Here is a 19,552-nt window from a genome sequence, read left to right on the forward strand (position 1 = left end):
GTTAAATATTGGAATGGGTGGTGTGTTTTTTCGAGAGAGGGCAATTTTCCTTTTTTTATTAGTTATTATTGTATCAAAGAATATAATGTAGGTAGGCTCTGAATGGCCTCACACACCAGTATAGTAGGTGGCACTGTACGCACCTAAAAGTTGGATGCGATCCGCCAATCAAATCTCAAAGACGAAGATATCAAGTATTTTTTTCTTTCTAGGCCACAACACATCTGACCCACGTAGTTTTTGCCTGCCCTCTACTGGACAAAAAAAGTAATAACACCGGTAGTTGCGTTTAATGAGCGGATGCTGCGACGTCACGGCTTTGGTCAGCGCGGCAAGTGTAGTAAGAACTTTCGCTGCTAAAAACACAAGGTAATTTTTTCGACATGCTTTATTGTCTCAAGATGCCTTCGTACACTCTTCTCATTGCAAGTGTTGGTCTTTCTGTTCACACATTTTAAATAGTGAAAAGTAATTCGCTGTTGGTCTCTAAGCTAACGTTATCTTTCGAAGTTTGCTTGCTAGCTAGCTACCAGTAACGTTAGCTTGTCAGACATTATCTGGTCATTGTTGTTGATAAATCACACATGCCCTTGTAGTCCAAATCGATACTGTGCTTTTGCAATGTTTCCAAATGAATAGCTAGCTTCTAGGTTGCAATATACAGTGTACAAAACATTAAGAACACCTCCCTAGTATTGACTTTGCCCTCACAGAAAAGCCTCAATTTGTTGGGGCGTGGACTCTACAAGGTGTCGAAAGCGTTCCACAGGGATGCTGGCCTATGTTGACTCCAATGCTTCCCACGGTTATGTCAAGTTGGCTGCATGTCCTTTTGGTGGTGGACCATTCTTAATACACACTGAAAACTGTTGAGCGTGAGAAACCCAGCAGCGTTGCATTTCTTGACACAAGCCGGAGTGCATGGCAGCTACTACCATAAGCCATTCAAAGGTACTTAAATATGTTGTCTTGCCCGTTCAACGTCTGAATGAAACGCATACGCAATCCATGCCTCAATTGTATCAAGGTTTAACTTTTTGGCCAACCCGACCAAATTCACATAGAAAGGTGAGATCTAGATGTGTTGTCTTTTATTGGAGGTAAGTCTAATAAACGGTAGGTGTGTTCTGTTAGCTATTTCCGTTCTTCCCGTTAAGTTTTGTTTCAGTTTTGTACACCAACCTTAAACAGCAGAAAATACATTATTTTAGGTTATGGAAAATATATTTCACAGCTGTTTGGATTGTACAATGATAATCTACACTATACAAAATAAGTTGTATTTGTCACATGTGCCGAATACAACCTTACAGTGAACTGCTTACTTACAAGACATTAACCAACAATGCAGTTAACACTTATTTTTCTTTAAGTGAAAAATTGTGCCTTTGGAAAGTATTCAGACCCGTTGACTTTTTCCACATTGTTAGGTTACAGCCTTATTTTAAAATTGATTAAATAGTTTTTTTTTCATCAATCTACCTGTAATGACAAAACAAAAACAGGTTTTTATAAATGTATTAAAATTATTCAGGCCCTTTACTCAGTAATTTGTTTAAGCACCTTTGGCAGTGATTACAGCCTTGAATGTTCTTGGGTAGGACACTACAAGCTTGGCACACTTGTATTTGGAGAGTTTCTTGCATTCTTCTCTGCAGATCCTCTCAAGCTCTGTCAGGTTGGATGGGGAACGTGGCTGCACAGCTATTTTCAGGTCTTTCCAAAGAGATGCTCGATCGGGTTCAAGTCCGGGCTCTGGCTGGGTCACTCAAGAACATTCAGAGACTTGTCCTGAAGCCACTCCTGTGTTGTCTTGGTCGTTGTCCTGTTGGAAGGTGAACCTTCGCCCCAGTCTGAGGTCCTGAGCAGGTTTTCATCAAGGATCTCTCTGTACTTTGCTCCGTTCATCTATGCCTCGATCCTGACTAGACTCCCAGTCACTGCCGTGAAAAACATTCCCACAGCATGATGCTGCCACCATGTGTCACCATAGGGATGGTGCTAGGTTTCCTCCAGACATGATGGTTGGCATTCAGGCCAAAAATGATCACGTTTCTCATGGTCTGACCATCTATAGGTGCCTTTTGGCAAACTCCAAGTTGGCTGTCATGTCCCTTTTACTGAGGAGTGTCTTCCGTTGGGCCACTCTACTATAAAGGCTTGATTGGTGGAGTGCTGTAGAGATGGTTGTCCTTCTGGAAGGCTCTCTCATCTCCACAGAGGAACTCTGGAGCTCTGTCAGTGACCATCGGGTTCTTGGTCACTTCCCTGACCAAGGCCCTTCTCCCCCGATTGCTCAGTTTGGCTGGGCAGCCAGCTCTAGGAAGTGTCTTGGGGGTTCCAAACTTCTTCCATTTAAGAATGGAGGCCACTGTGTTCTTGGGGACCTTCAATGCTGCAGACATTTTTTTGGTACCCTTCCCCAGATCTGTGCCTCGACACAATCCTGTCTCAGAGCACTACGGACAAGTCCTTCAACCTCATGGCTTGGTTTTTGCTCTGACATGCACTGTAAACTGTGGGACCTTATATAGACAGGTGTGTGCCTTTCCAAATCATGTCCAATCTTTTGACTTTACCATAATTGGACTCCAATGAAAGGGTACAAACATTTCAAGGACGATCAATGGAAACATGCACCTGAACTCAATTTTGTCTCATAGCAAAGGGTCTGAATACTTCTGTAAATATGGTATTTCTGTTATTTAAAAAAAAAAATACATTTTCAACAATGTCTGAACCTGTTTTTACTTTGTCATTATGGGGTATTGTGTGTAGATTGCTGAGCATATATATATTTTTATTTTAATATAATTTCTTTACAAGTTTTTTTTCATACATTTTAGAGTAAGGCTGTAACGAAACAAAGTGGAAAAGGGCAAGGAGTCTGAATACTTTCTCAAGGCACTGTACGTGCTTGTTTTGTCACATTGCAATTAGACACTAGAATTTTTAGGAAATGGCGGAGCGATTTCTGCATAGTGCAGCTTTCACCTTTCTCCTCTCCATCTACACTGATTGAAGTGGACATCAATAAGGGGTCATAGCTTTCTCCTGGTCAGTCTGTCATGGAAAGAGCAGGTATTCTTAATGTTTTGCACACTGTGTAGAGCTAAACACATTACATCACAGGATAGGTTAGATAGCGAACGTTAAACAAAGATCTGACCCAAACTGTCAGTGGGGTCACACGAGACTAGGGGGTGTTTTCACGAGCCAGTTACATGCATGTTTGCCCATTCAGTAATTACATTACTTTTGCTATTAGAAGTTGGCATCTGCTGAGAATGCTCATTTAAGCTCATGTTCCCCAGCTGAACCCAATAAAGGTGCAAAGATGTCCAGAATTGAGAAGATGAGCATCCTCGGTGTGAGGAGCTTTGGAGTGGAAGACAAAGACAAACAAGTCATATCATTCTTTAATCCCTTGACTGTGTTAGTGGGACCCAATGGTGCTGGTAAAACGGTAGGTTGCATGAGATTTATATGACTTGTATGCTGCCCTGCAAAAAAAGTTAGTATCACATAACATTACATTCATTGACATTACCATAAAAAGGGATCATTAGCCGATGAAGCGATAAATGCAAACCCTTATCACACTTCTTGATGGGATAGTGGGTGCGAGATGCACAGTATTGCATGCTTTTGACCTAGCCTGCTTCCATTGGTTGGTGTGCATTGCAGACAGTTAGCTATGCTGGTAGATTCAAGGACTTATTTTAATCCACTTTTTTCCTCCTCTGGCCGCAGACTATCATTGAGTGTCTGAAGTATGTAACAGCTGGTGAATTTCCCCCAGGAAGCAAAGGGAATACATTTGTTCATGATCCAAAGGTGAGGACCTCTGTCTGTCTTGGTTGGCTTTGCAAGTGAGTTTGTTTATACATCAATGCAAAGCAGAGAAATATGAATGTTTGTCAACATTATTCATAACAAAGGCCTGGAGTTTTTTTTCTCGTCAGCGAAAACCCAAGACTCGTTTTTATAGCATCCTCCTTGACATACACAGTTCCTAGGCCCTGGTTGTCATGTGTAAGAGGTACCTAATACTGTCTTTGGTGTGTTAGGATGCTCATGAGACTGATGTGCGAGCTCAGATCCGACTGCAGTTCACCGATCTAAATGGAGAGAAGGTGGCAGTTCAAAGGTCCATGCAGGCAACACAGAAGGGCAAGAAGACTGAGTTCAGAAGTCTGGAGGGGGTCATCACCAGGATCAAGTGAGTTTAAGTGTCACTCTACCTTAACCAAATAATATGTTCAAGAGAAGTGGAAGGCACTATATTGTACACAGGACCGGCCCACCCATTAGGCAGGTGCCTAGGGTGGAAAGTTGACGAGGGGGACATATTTTCCGAGCTTAGATGGTCGACACACCTCCAACAACACAACACGTCACATAATTCTCTCCGAAAGCATGTACACATTATATGGACTAGGGATATACATTTCGGTCAATTTTGCCGCTGACTAATTGACCCGACTAATTGACCCTCATTAACCCGTCAAACAAACTCCAAAAAATCCTTACAGTAAAATGACGTGCCCAACAGAACATACTATCAGAGATCTGTATATAATGACGAGATGCTTATATTTCCGCCCTAGCAATGTAAGTCGTCCCAAGGCGGTAAGGCAGGCGACAAGCATAGGCCCAAAATAAGCCCATAGGAACGCATTGGGCTTATTTCAGACTCTTGCTTCGCCGCCACCTCTGATACTATGCATGCATACAAGGACCGGACATTTTTTGTTAACCTCCCTGGGCAAGGTGGGACGCTTAACGTTCACAGAATACATAACAATTATTTTAAGAATTATAGATACAGAACTCCTTTATGCAATCGCGGTGTCAGATTTTAAAATAGCTTTTCGGCGAAAGCACATTTTGCAATATTCTGAGTAGATAGCCCGGCCATCACGGCTATCTACTTTCTCAAGGGCACTTCAACATATATTTCACCTAGTCGGCTCAGGTATTCGAATCGGCAACCTTTAGGTTATTGGCCCAACACTTAACCGCTAGGGTACCTGCCGTGCCTAAACTATGCTTGTTCTCTATTTTTACATTTACATTTTTGTCATTTAGCAGACTTTCTTATCCAGAGCGACTTACACTAGTGAGTTCATACATGTTCTTACTTTTTCTGTACTGGTCCTCCATAGGAATCGAACCCACAACCCTGGCATGGCAAGTGCCATGCTTTACCAACTGAGCCACACGGGACTCTGTATCTAAAATCATGTAGGCTACAGGCTACTACTCTTTACTATGTGGTTTTTCTGTAGCCTACAGACTGGAGACCATATTTATGACAATGTTATGAGACTGACACTTATTTTGGTATTTTCTTTACAACACGCATATTAGAGATGTAACGATTCACCGCTACGCATCAGTCCCGGTTCAGATGTGTAAGATCTCCATTGGTCCGTGGGACCCCAAACCGATCCAAATGATGCAATCCAAATGCAACATGCATTGGTCAGAAAATCAATTCAAACGTTACGAATCGCCCGTTAACCCAATTTTTTTTGGGGGGGGGGTCAAATTAATTTATTTCTTCCTTCCGAATATACAACTGGCCTCTCCATCAGTGTTGAACTAATCACATAGTTATTTTGACAGTCATTGATCTACAAGTCATTTTTCATGCTGAAAAATCCCAGGCAGTATTAGTAACCTAGTCAAACAGCTGCGAACAGCGCACTTTGATTGGTGACCAATGAGAGCGTCACCTTCGGCATTCAAATGTTTGTAAAATGGCTTGCGCAAAGTTAGGCTTTATTAGTTGAGCGTGACAACCAATATACAGTTGAAGTCGGAAGTTTAGATACACTTAGGTTGGAGTCATTAAAACTTGTTTTTCAACCACTCCACAAATTTTCTTGTTAACAAACTATAGTTTTGGCAAGTCGGTTAGGACATCTACTGTGAGTGACACAAGTCATTTTTCCAACAATTGTTTACAGACAGATTATTTCACTTAATTCACTGTATAACAATTTCAGTGGGTCAGAAGTTTACATACATTAAGTTGATTGTGCCTTTAAACAGCTTGGAAAATTCCAGAAAATGATGTCATGGCTTTAGAAGCTTCTGATAGGCTAATTGACATAATTTGAGTCAATTGGAGGTGTACCTGTGGATGTATTTCAAGGCCTACCTTCAAACTGTGCCTCTTTGCTTGACATCATGGGTGAAAATCAAAAGAAATCAGCCAAAACTCTGGTTCATCCTTGGGAGCAATTTCCAAATGCCTGAAGGTACCACGTTCATCTGTACAAACAATAGTACGCAAGTATAAACACCATGGGACCACGCAGCCATCATACCTCTCAGGAAGGATACGCGTTCTGTCTCCTAGAGATGAACGTACTTTGGTGCGAAAAGTGCAAATCACTCCCAGAATAACAGCGAAGGACCTTGTGAAGATGCTGGAGGAAACAGGTCCAAAAGTATCTATATCCACAGTAAAACTAGTCCTGTATCAACATAACCTGAATGGCCGCTCAGCAAGGAAGAAGCCACTGCTCCAAAACCGCCATTAAAAAAAGCCAGACTACGGTTTGCAACTGCACATGGGGACAAAGATCGTACTTTTTTGAGAAATGTCCTCTGGTCTGATGAAACAAAAATGGAACTGTTTGGCCATAATGACCATCGTTATGATTGGAGGAAAAAGGGGGAGGCTTGCAACCCGAAGAACACCATCCCAACCGTGAAGCACAGGGAGGCAGCATCATGTTGTGGGGGTGCTTTGCTGCAGGAAGGACTGGTGTACTTCACAAAATAGATGGCACCATGAGGCAGTAAAATTATGTGGATATATTGAAGCAACATCTCAACACATCAGTCAGGAAGTAAAAGCTTGGTCGCAAATGGGTCTTCCAAATGGATAATGACCCCAAGCATACTTCCAAAGTTGTGGCAAAATGGCTTAAGGACAACAAAGTGAAGGTATTGGAGTGGCCATCACAAAGCCCTGACCTCAATCCTATAGAAAATCTGAAAAAGTGTGTGTGAGCAAGGAGGCCTACAAACCTGACTTAGTTACACCAGCTCTGTCAGGAGGAATGGGCCAAAATTCACCCAACTTATTGTGGGAAGCTTGTGGAAGGCTACCCAAACCATTTGAACCAAGTTAACCTCTCTAGGGTATGTGGGACGAATCGTCCCACCTAGTCAACAACCAGTGGAATCGAGTGGCGCGATATTCAAATACCTTAGAAATGCTATTACTTCAATTTCTCAAACATATGACTTTTACACCATTTTAAAGACAAGACTCTCGTTAATCTAACCACATTGTCCGATTTCAAAAAGGCTTTACAACGAAAGCAAAACATTAGATTATGTCAGGAGAGTGCCCAGCCAGAAATAATCACACCCATTTTTCAAGCTAGCATATGTCACAAAAACCAAAACCACAGCTAAATGCAGCACTAACCTTTGATCTTCATCAGTTGACACTCCTAGGACATTATGTTATACAATATATGCATGTTTTGTTCAATCAAGTTCATATTTATATCAAAAACCAGCTTTTTACATTAGCATGTGACGTTCAGAACTAGCAAACATACCGAAAACTTCCGGTGAATTTACTAAATTACTCACGATAGACGTTCACAAAAAACGTAACAATTATTTTAAGAATTATAGATACAGAACTCCTTTATGCAATCGCGGTGTCTGATTTTAAACGAGCTTTTCGGCAAAAGCACATTTTGCAATATTCTGAGTAGATAGCTCGCCATCACGGGCTAGCTATTTTGACACCCACCAAGTTTGGCACTCACCAAACTCAGATTTACTATAAGAAAAATTGGATTACCTTTGCTGTTCTTCGTCAGAATGCACTCCCAGGACTTCTACTTCATCCACAAATGTTGTTTTGGTTCAAAATAATCCATAGTTATGTTCAAATATCCTCTTTTGTTCTTGCGTTCAAGACACTATCCGAACGGTGACGCGCGGATGCGTATCGTGACAAAAAAATTCTAAATATTCCATTACCGTACTTCGAAGCATGTCAAACGCTGTTTAAAATCAATTTTTATGCGATTTTTCTCGTAAAATAGCGATAATATTCCGACCTGAAGTCGTTGTTTTCGTTCAAAGACTCAAAGAACAAAATGGACTCTTCACGTGCACACGCGCACCCGTCTCATTGTTCTCAGATCGACCACTATCCAAATGCGCTACTGTTTTTCAGCCATGGACTGCAAAGTCATCATTCAACATTCTGGCACTTTCTGAGAGCCTATGGGAGCCTTAGAAAGTGTCACGTTACAGCAGAGATCCTCTGTTTTCAATAAAGAGAATAAAGAAGGCCAAGAAATGGTCAGAGAGGGCACTTCCTGTACAGAATCTTCTCAGGTTTTGGCCTGCCAAATGAGTTCTGTTATACTCACAGACACCATTCAAACAGTTTTAGAAACTTTAGGGTGTTTTCTATCCAAATCAAACAATTATATGCATATTCTAGTTTCTGGGCAGTAGTAATAACCAGATTAAATCGGGTACGTTTTTTTATCCGGATGTGAAAATACTGCCCCCTTCCCTAGAGAGGTTAAACAATTAAGGCAATGCTACCAAATACTAATTGAGTGTATGTAAACTTCTGACCCACTGGGAATGTGATGAAAGAAATAAAAGCTGAAATAAATTTTTCTCTCTACTATTATTCTGACATTTCACATTCTTAAAATAAAGTGGTGATCCTAACTGACCTAACACAGGGAATTTTTACTGGGATTAAATGTAAGGAATTGTGAAAAACTGAGTTTAAATGTATTTGGCTAAGGCGTATGTAAACTTCCGACTTCATCTGTATGTCTGCTACATGAATTAAAGTAGAACATTTCATGTAGCCAAAGATTATAAGTTCCTGACCAACACTTTGGTTCCTACCCTGTCACAATAACGCCTCCATAGTGTTTATATTAGTATTCTATTTCTATGAACACCTCCTGGCTTTATAATTCGTTGTCATGTCAAACAAAACTGTATTCAAAGTGCCCACGATTACATTCCAGCTATATAGTTAGAATAATCATTATTTCCATGATTCCAACAATTTCCCACAAGTGTTTTGATCAATATCGCAAGTCAAATCACAATTGTAATATTATTATTATTTATTTTATTTTTTTGCTCATATCGTGCAGCCCTACATGTTGTCAGGGCTCTGTCCAGTCAAGTTCTTCCACACCGATCTCAAAAACCATTTCTGTATGAACCTCGCTTTGTGCACAGGGGCATCGTCATGCTGAAACGGGAAAGGGCATTTCCCAAACTGTTGCCACAGAGTAGGAAGCACAGAATCATCTAGAATGTCATTGTATGCTGTAGTGTTAAGATTTCCGTTCACTGGAACTAAGGGGCCTAGCTCGAACCATGAAAAACAGCCCCAGACCATTATTCCTCCTCCACTAAACTTTACAGTTGGCACTATGACTTCGGGCAGGTAGTGTTCCCCTGGCATCCGCCAAATCCAGATTTGTCCGTCGGACTGCCAGATGGTGAATTGTTCATCACTCCAGAGAGAGTTTCCACTGCTCCAATGGTGGCGAGCTTTACACCACTCCAGCCGACACTTAGCATTGTGCATGGTGATCTGCATGCTTGTTTGCAGCTGCTCGGCCATGGAAACCCATTTCAAAAATATCTAAAGATACTGAAGCAGCAAACTTTGTGGAAATTAATATTTGTCATTCTCGAAACTTTTGGCCACGACTGTACATGATTTCATAGTTTTGATGTCTTCACTATTATTCTAGAATATAAAGATAAACCCTTGAATGAGTAGGTGTGTCCAAACTTTTGACTGGTGCTGTATAGTGATGCACCGATATGACATTTTTGGTCGATCCCGATATCCAATATTTTCCTTGCAAAATAAAACCAATACCGATATTTACAATGTTAGTTGCCCTTTTAAGCATTCTAGAACAGTTAAATAGTTAGACCGCTGCGTCCATGTGTGTGTTTTAAGGCACTGCGTCTGTGCAAGTAGTGTCACTACAGTCCCTAGTTTGAATCCAGGCTGTATCACATCCGGCCGTGATTGGGAGACCCATAGTGCGGCGCACAATTGGCCCAGCGTCGTCTGGGCCGTCATTGTAAATATGAATTTGTTCTTAACTGACTTGCCTAGTTAAATAAAGGTTTCACACACACCACACTGACCATAAAGTTATTTTGTTGGCATTGACGTATGTCCCCATTACCAAAAACATAATCAAAACCTATTTATTTCACTTACTTGCTGTCCTGTTACGTTGTTCATTTGTTCAGTCGTTTCATTCTCAACCAGGATTTCTATGTAATGCCGTTTGGGTCGTTGCGTGTCAAAAAAGATACACGACACTTGTTTCAGTAACTATAGTTAGCTAGCTAACTATATCGCTAGTTGTCATCTAAAATAACCCTAATTTATAAGACAGTTATTTGATTAATGGTGGTCGGACCATCTATGTAAAGCTAGCCACAATAAGGACTAGCCACAATAGTGGACTTTGTGGTTAGCCTTCAAAATAGAGGTATGGCATAATTCTACTTTTTGTATTCATTTGCATTACTGTCAATGACACTTTTATTTTGAAGAAAAACTGCAAATTCCACTTGTGCCTAATCCTTATTGTGGCTAGCGTCACAACTCAACCTGGTGCGGTCAAGCCAGATGAAGCTAGCTGGCTGCTTATAACGTTAGCTCAATTTCAATAGGCGAACAACACGTGGCAAACTAGCTAATACTTAATCACAAGGATTCCTAAAACATTGCTAAGAATAATGAAAATGATTGCAGGTTCTACTGGTCATTGTTTTCAGGCTGTTTGTATTGGTGCTAGCTAGGTACCAAGCTAAAGCAAGCTACCCCAGAAGTTGCGGTCAAACAAATTATGCTTTATTGTAAACGCATCGTTCGTCGCCGGTGTTTGCTTGTTTGCAGACTTTTCTGTACAGCTTTGACAGTGCTACTGTCTCTTTTTTGACACGCAAAGACCCAAATGGCGTTCCGTAGCATGTATGTTGGTATGCACGTCAGCTTTGAAATCGGTTTTGCACATCGGGGCGTTATACTAGACATCGGCCGATACCGATGTTGGCATTTTTAGCTAATATTGGCCGATTCTGATATGTTCACTGATATATCGTGCATCCCTAGTACTGTATATACACTACCGTTCAAAAGTTGGGGTCACTTAGAAATGTCCTTGTTTTTGAAAGAAAAGCACACTGATGTACTTGTCTTTTGCTCAGTTGTACACCGGGGCCTCCCACTCCTCTTTCTATTCTGGTTAGAGCCAGTTTGCGCTGTTCTGTGAAGGGAGTAGTACACAGTGTTGTATGAGATCTTCTGTTTCTTGGCAATTTCTCGCATGGAATAGCCTTCTTTTCTCAGAACAAGAATAGACTGACGAAGTTTCAAAAGAAAGTTCTTTGTTTCTGGACATTTTGAGCCTGTAATCAAACCCACAAATGCTGATGCACCAGATACTCAACTAGTCTAAAGGCGGCCAGTTTTATTGCTTCTTTAAATCAGCACAACAGTTTTCAGCTAAGCTAACATAATTGCAAAAGGGTTTTCTAATGATCAATTAGCCTTTTAAAATGGTGAACTTGGATTAGCTAAAACAATGTGCCATTGGAACACAGGAGTGATGGTTGCTGATAATGGGCCTCTGTACGCGTATGTAGATATCCCGTTAAAATCAGCCGTTTCCAGCTACAATAGTCATTTACAACATTAATCTCTACACTGTATTTCTGATCAATTTGATGTTATTTTAATGGACAAAAAATGTGTTTATCTTTTAAAAACAAGGACATTTCTAAGTGACCCCAAACTTTTGAATGTGTGTGTATTTTTGACTGCACTGGACCTTTTTTTAAAACGTTGATACTTTCCCAGGCATGGAGATAAGGTGAGCCTGAGCTCCAAATGTGCAGAGTTGGACAGAGAGATGATCTCAGCGCTGGGTGTGTCCAAAGCGGTCCTCGACCATGTCATCTTCTGTCACCAAGAGGAGTCCAACTGGCCCCTGGGAGAAGGGAAGCCCCTCAAGAACAAATTTGATGCTATCTTCTCAGCCACAAGGTACTCTTAGAGTAGTGTTGTTCAGAGTCACACTTCTGCCCATTTTATTGGAACTTAGCTGTCTTTTCTGTGGTTAGTATTGCTTTACTCACAACAGCATGTTGTGTTAGCTACTGCAACTCTCTGTTCATCATATATGCATAGCCACTTTAACCATATCTACATGTACATACTACCTCAATAAGCCTGACTAACCCGTGTCTGTATGTAGCCTCGCTACTGTATATAGCCTGTCTTTTTACTGTTGTTTTTTCTTTACTTGCTTATTGTTCACCTAATACCTTTTTTGCACTATTGGTTAGAGCCTGTAAGTAAGCATTTCACTGTCAGGTCTACACCTGTTGTATTCGGTGCACGTGACAAATAAACTTTGATTTGATTTCACCAGGGAATTTAATTTGAAATTCTTATTCAATTCTTGAATTGGTATTAGACAGTTGAATTGATTGGTAAAAATATGAATATTTGGAAATTAATTGAATTGGAATTGAATATTATCAAAACTTTACTCCACGATTTGTTTCTACTTGTACGTCTATATTTCCAGTATAGCAAAGCTGTTTCAAGTGTGACATGATCAGCCTGAAAGCCTAAGGGAATTAAATTGGAATTAGTGGAATTGTTGGATCATATTGAATTGGGAATGTCATTTATGTAATTGAGAGGAATTTCAATTAAATTGAATTTATAGCCAGAGGTAATTTAATAAAATTAGAATTTGTGGAATTAACCCCAACCCTGATGGATATAAACGATTTAGCTGTGAACCAACAATTTTCCCTCCCTCCCCTTGTCAGGTACATCAAGGTGCTGGAGACGCTGAGGCAGCTGAGGCTCAAGCAGTCTAATGAGGTGAGAGAGTGCCAGGTGGAGCTGAAGTTCCTGAAGCTGAACAAGGAGAAAGCCCTCGAGATCAGGGAGCTGCTTGCCAGCAAGGAGTCCCAGCTGGCGTCCTCCAAAGATGCCGTACAGAAGATAGAGGGCCAGATCGAACCCCTGGAGGTGTGACCTCATTCCATAGAGAATTAGTTCTAGACAAGATGAATGGTTTACATCTGCTTATGTTAGTGTTTTATAGAGCGTTATTTAGAAGTCTATTTAGATGCTAAACAAATTGTTTTTGTCCTGTCTAAAAGTAGCCTACTTAGAGTAACTCAATTTAAATGTAGGCATGCAATGGAAAAAGTCTACATTTATACCGCTTATTAAGTATTTCTACTTGTTTTATTTCAGAACCGACTGGTTGACATTGATGAGAATCTGGGAAAAGTGATGAAGCTCGACAACGACATCAAGGCTTTAGACAGCAGGAAGAAGCAGATGGAGGAAGACAACCAGGAACTGGAGGAGAAAATGGAGCAGGTATGACACACATTTCACCAGAACATAGTGTAGAGCACTATTCCGTTCTCATCAATGGAGAACACCTTTATAAGTGTCTTTGTGAGCCCAACACCTGCTAACAAAGAACCAATAGTCCATTCTGAGAAGAGCTTAATTAGCGTATTGGAAATGCACTATAATCTCAGCGCTATTAGATAACGAATTGGACTCTGCCGCTTTAAATTTACAGTTGACAAGTCAGTACAATACATATCTTTATTCAGACAATATCTTGTAACATTTTGGAACTCTCTCCCTTCCATGCATCTTTCCTTCATCCTTAATGGTTGTGTCCCTGTCATGTCCAAGACCTGTTCCAATCCATCTGTGTGGCCTGTGTAACTAAAGCCCTGTTGTGTGGCTGCGTGGCCGAGCTCAGGTGTTCCAGGGCTCAGATGAGCAGCTGCAGGAGATGTACCAAAATCACCAGAGGACAGTGAAGGAGAAGGAGAGGAGGTTCACAGAGTGCCAGAGGGAGTTGGAACGAGCCGGGAGAGAGTGCCAGAGACTCAACCGCCTCCAGTCCGACCTTCTAGTTGAACAAGGTGTGACATTGGAGTGACTACACTATATAACCATGAATAGGGCTGGGCGATATGGACCAAAAGTCATATCCCGATATATTTAGGCTGAATATCGATAAAAGATATATATCCCGATATTTTTTCCGCAAAGTGAGAGCAAATGTTCAGTCAAAGCCAGATATGACATGTCTCAAGTAGTTTTATTGAAACCGGCTATTTCAGTGAACAGTTGAAAAATCAAATGAATAAATAATAAACAGGGCTCTTCACCTGGTTCAGATTAAATGCTCAGCTGTTCAAATAACAATAACATGTAAACATAAACACTGTATAACAACAGGAGTACCTTTTTTTAAATCAAAGCTCCATAAGGTGCACATTTAAATAAATAAAAATATCTTAAATAAAAATAGCCTATAAAATAAAATAGGCCTATCTTTTTCTGAAATAAATATTATATATATTTATGAGAAGTCAACTTTTTTTTAGTTTGACAACTTTAAATGGCTTATTAAAATCAAATTACAGATTTCTTCTCCTTTCTAACAAATCCACAGATGCAAATAACGTACATTACAAAATAATAAAATATGACAAACCCTAGTAAGGGCAGCAATTATATATAAATAAAGAACAAAATAAAGTGCTCAGTTTGAGAAAATGTTTTTAAACATCAGCCTGAGATTACCATTTGCTTTTTGTTAACTCAATTTGTTATCTGAACAGCCTCAACCAGTTGCACAAGAAACAGACTATCAACTCAATAAACATTTTCCCCCTCTTTTTTTACTTTGATAAACAGTAATGCTGTCTTGAGGTAGACATTAGGCACACTGCGGGAAAATGAAGTTTGCAGTGAGCTTTGTTTCGGGGCTGGTGCTTTTTCGGGTTGTCGACGGCTTGCGGCTGGGGCTTCTGCAGCGCGCAGTTTCACACACTCTTCGTATTGCAGTTTGTGCCACTGTTTTAGGTGGTGAAAAAGATTTGTAGTGCTTCCACCCCTGGCTGTAACTTTTTTATGGCACTGCCTACATATAATGTGATTTTGTTGCTCATCTGATACTTTGAATCCGAACCATCTCCAAATTACTGAGCCAATGCTTTTTCTTTTACTAACCAATTCCTCCTCAAAACGCTCCGCAGACGCTGTTGCTTCCTCCATGTTTGTTGAAGTGTCTGTTCCTGCCCCTCCCCCCTCTGTGCATGAAAGAGGAGGGGCGGGGCGCAGGGAGCAGCTCAGAGAGCTCCGGGTCTGCAGCTTGCTTGGAGCAAGGATCAAAGCGCAAATTTGAACTACATCGATATATGCGAAATGGTCTAATTTCATATCACATTTTTAAAATATAGCGATATATTTTTTATATCGATATATCGCCCAGCCCTAACCATGAAGAGTTCTATGTTGGGTGCATATAAGTCATGTTATATTTCAGTTTGTCAGTGTTTATTTGCTTTATCGATGCACTAGACCAGGGGTCTCCAACCTTTTCTAGAATGAGAGCTACTTTAAAAAAGAAAAAAATACTTATTGCGAGCTTTCAAATCGGCACATTCTTCTTTTCTTTACCCTGCAACTCTTTCCCGGGTCCTTGGTGTATAAGACAAGTATTTCTTTCTGTTGTATTCTCAATATTCCAATTATTCATAAAGAAACAACAAAAATGGAAGGTTGAAGAGTCCATTTCAATGCTTAAAGAGAAATTCCACCCTAAAATGCATCATACCAGCTGTATTTGAAAGTTATACATCTTGAGAAATTGATTGCTGACATGCAAAACATTTTTAATATGACATGGTTTTTGGGGAAAGTCTGTACCACCCACAAGATGGAAAGGAAGACCCAGAGTTACCTCTGCTGCAGAGGATAAGTTCGTTAGAGTTAACTTCACCTCAGATTGCAGCCCAAATAAATGCTTCACAGAGTTCAAGAAACGGATACATCTCAACATCAACTGTTCAGAGGAGACTGCGTGATTCAGGCCTGCATGGTCGAATTGCTGCAAAGAAACCACTACTAAAAGACACCAATAAGAAGAGACTTGCTTGGGCCAAGAAACAGGAGCAATGGACTTTAGACCTGTGGAAATCTATCCTTTGGTCAGGTGCCAAATTGGAGATTTTTGGTTCCAACCGCCGTGTCTTTGTGAGATGCAGAGTAGGTGAACGGATCTCTGCATGTGTAGTTCCCACTGTGAACCATGGAGGATGAAGTGTTATGGTGTGGGGGTGCTTTGCTGGTAACACTAGCAATGATTTATTTAGAATTCAAGGCACACTTAATCAGCATGGCTACCGCAGCATTCTGCAGCGATACGGCATCGCATCTGGTTTGTGCTTAGTGGGACTATCATTTGTTATTCAACAAGACAATGACCCTAAACACACCTCCAGGCTGTGTAAGGGCTATTTGACCAAGGAGAGTGATGAAGTGCTGCATCAGATGACCTGGCCGCCACGATCACCTGACCTCAACCCAATTGAGATGGTTTAGGATGAGTTGGACTGCAGAGTGAAGGAAAAGCAGCCAATAAGTGCTCAGCATTTGTGGGAACTGTTGAAAAGCATTCCTCATGAAGCTGGTTGAGAGAATGCCAAGTGTGTAAAGCTGTTAAGGCAAAGGGTGGCTACTTTAAATCAAATATATTTGGATTTGTTTAACACATTTGGTGACTACATGATTTCATATGTGTTATTTCATAGTTTTAGTGTGTGTGTGAGAGAGAGAGAGAGGCGCAAGCATCAAACAGGCAGACAGATGGGCAATATTGCTGGAAATTAATTGGAAGATATTGATACATGGTGGCTAACCAGGGGTAGAATAATGTCAATGTGACTTTGATTGGATAGTACATTTTAGATTACATTTAGTAATTTAGCAGACGCTCTTATCCAGAGCACCTTACAGTAGTGAGAGCATACATTTTTACACTGGTCCCCCTTGGGAATCGAACCCACAACCCTGGTGTTACAAGCGCCATGCTCTACCAAGTGAGCCACACGGGACTACAGTAGCCAGGAGCTTTGTTTATCACAGTTTGCATGCAACATGTGAAAAAATGAATGTACTTTTAGAATGAATTGGCAAGCAACTCATAAGTGGGCTGCGATCTACCTGTTGGAGACCCCTGCACTAAACCTGGTTTTCCCAAACTCTGACCTGGGGCCTCTCCTGGGTGCATGTTTTGGTTTTTGCCCGAGCACTACACAGCTGTTTCGAATAACCGACTCATCAAGCTTTGGTTATTTGAATCAGCTGTGCAGTGCTAGGGCAAAAACCAACATGTGCAGCCAGGGGGGGCCCCCAAGACCGTGTTTGGGAAACCCTGCACAAGACGGATGTGTATTGGTTGGTCTACACACGCAACCAATAAACCTAATAGATCATGTTGAATATCATTAGTGGTGCTACTCTGATATTGATCATGTTGTGTTTCTCTCCTCCGTTAAGGTCGTCTCCAGCTGGAGGCTGATCGCCATGCCCAGAACATGAAGAATCGTGACTCCCAGGTGAGAGCCCTGGCAACCTATCTGGAGATGGAGGGCTATGACCGGTCCCCCTTCAATGACAGACAGCTGCAGAGCTTCAACCGCCAGGTCAAAGAGAGACTCGACCAGGAGACTGAGGCCGCCAACCAGGTCATGGTAAGAGAGAGTCCCGTCCACACAAAGTTTGGAAAGATGCAGGTCTGTTCCATTGATCATGTTTTGACGGTCAGGAAACTGACCCTAAACTGACTCCTGGCCCTATTCATGTTGTATAACCATGTTCTTCCAAGCCATTCATCTGTATTCCAAACTGTGTTCCAGAGGGATATACAAGAGAAGGAGGCCATGAAGCAGCAGAGCATCGATGAGATACGAGACAAAAAGACTGGTCTGGAGAGGACCATGGAGCTGAAGAAAGACCTGCAGGTTAAGAAGCAGCAGGAGCTGAGAAACATCAAGTCTGACCTGCAGAGACTGGAGGGCTCCTCCACCCGGCTGCAGGAACTGGAGACGGAGCTCACCAAAGTGGTAGGCGCCCAACACATTGTCGGCAATTTATCTGTGAATGTGTTGTTTATCCCTTAGATAACGTTATGGAGTGTTCAGTAGTTGTGGCTTACTTCTGGGTTTAAATTAGTGTCCCCGTAGATTGTTTTCTTAGACAACCGAAGGAACATCCAGAGCTGCAAACAACTACATGTTGAATAGTAGTCCTGCCTCTAAGTAGTAGTTGGGGAAACTGAAGTGCATGATATTCCTGTGTGTATCTGTGGTGTCTTTCTGCAGGAGCGTGAGCTGGAGAGCGCAGTGCAGAGCTCCAATGTGGATGGGCTGAAGGCCGAGGTGCTAGAGCTCCATAAGGACAAAACTGAGCTGGACCTCACACAGCGCCGGCTGGACCGTGAAATGGAGACCCTTAACACACACACCACCACACGCACACAGATGGACATGCTCAAGAAGGATAAGGTAGTGTCAACTCAGAGAAAGAATAAAAGATACCGGCATATGCTAAATTACATTATACAGCTTAAAAGATTGTCAATCTACACAATTGAGATGTGAAATGTAGTGAGCCCTGTGCAGGTCTGCATTGTTGATTTTTATTTTTTTATTATTGATTTTTTTATTATTATTTTTTTAATTCAGTATACACACATGAGTATACAAGATGTAGGCTTCATTGTTTAGTTTGTGGCCCAAACCTGACCCATGACAAGGAACAAAAGGTCACTCTCAACCTGGCCAGTGGTAACGTGAGCCTGTGGGCCTCTCTTCTTCCCTCAGACAGATAAAGAAGATCAGGTGAGGAAGATCAAGTCGAGGCACAGTGAGGATCTGGTGTCCCTGCTGGGTCACTTCCCTAAGAAGAGGGAGCTGGAGGACTGGATCCACGCCAAGTCCAAAGAGATCAACTCCACCAGGGAGAAACTGGCCAAGCTCAAGTGAGTGCTTCTGTCAAACATGGCCAAATGAATACAGTATCTGCTCTGTCTTTGTGTTGTTACAGTAAGAAGTTGCTGAGGTCTATGTGATTCTGTGCTTGCAGTAAGGAGCTGGCGTCGGGGGAGCAGAATAAGAGCCACATCACAGCAGAGATCAGGAGGAAGGAGCAGCAGCTGGCCAGCTATGAGGAGAAGATGTTCAACGTGTGTGGCAGTCAGGACTTCCAGCAGGACCTGGGCAAGCTGCAGGACGACCTTGAGAAGACCTCCAAGCAGAGAGGTAACTAACAGGCCCGTGAGTTGGATATGAGGTTTAATTTATACCGGAGGTATTGTAGCTTTTTGTGATTAAATGTGTCCCCTTACTGTGAGGTGTTTGTTGCCGGCCATGGAGATATATACAGTCGTGGACAAAAGTTTTGAGAATGACACAAATATTAATTTCCACAAAGTTTGCTGCCTCAGTGTCTTTAGATATCTTTGTCAGATGTTACTATGGAATACTGAAATATAATTACAAGCATTTCATAAGTGTCAAAGGCTTTTATTGACAATTACATGAGGTTGATGCAGAGAGTCAATATTTGCAGTGTTGACCCTTCTTT

At 41.5% G+C, this 19,552-nt stretch overlaps 1 protein-coding gene across 1 annotated transcript in view; it reads left to right on the top strand.

Annotated features, from left to right (window-relative positions):
- Nucleotides 1–264: 264 nt before the first annotated feature.
- rad50 (RAD50 homolog, double strand break repair protein) overlaps nucleotides 265–19,552 on the top strand; it is a 60,291-nt gene continuing 41,003 nt past the window's right edge. Inside the window, exons 1-13 of the mRNA XM_014136732.2 lie at nucleotides 265–369; nucleotides 3,315–3,466; nucleotides 3,754–3,837; nucleotides 4,071–4,222; nucleotides 11,924–12,109; nucleotides 12,907–13,111; nucleotides 13,343–13,471; nucleotides 13,872–14,037; nucleotides 17,465–17,658; nucleotides 17,824–18,030; nucleotides 18,289–18,471; nucleotides 18,790–18,947; nucleotides 19,052–19,227. Of these exons, the coding sequence (XP_013992207.1) occupies nucleotides 3,338–3,466; nucleotides 3,754–3,837; nucleotides 4,071–4,222; nucleotides 11,924–12,109; nucleotides 12,907–13,111; nucleotides 13,343–13,471; nucleotides 13,872–14,037; nucleotides 17,465–17,658; nucleotides 17,824–18,030; nucleotides 18,289–18,471; nucleotides 18,790–18,947; nucleotides 19,052–19,227 (1,969 nt within the window). The 5' untranslated portion in view covers nucleotides 265–369; nucleotides 3,315–3,337. The remainder of the gene's footprint in view (nucleotides 370–3,314; nucleotides 3,467–3,753; nucleotides 3,838–4,070; nucleotides 4,223–11,923; nucleotides 12,110–12,906; nucleotides 13,112–13,342; nucleotides 13,472–13,871; nucleotides 14,038–17,464; nucleotides 17,659–17,823; nucleotides 18,031–18,288; nucleotides 18,472–18,789; nucleotides 18,948–19,051; nucleotides 19,228–19,552) is intronic.

Source organism: Salmo salar, chromosome ssa13, assembly GCF_905237065.1.
Source record: "Salmo salar chromosome ssa13, Ssal_v3.1, whole genome shotgun sequence".
NCBI lineage: Eukaryota > Metazoa > Chordata > Actinopteri > Salmoniformes > Salmonidae > Salmo > Salmo salar.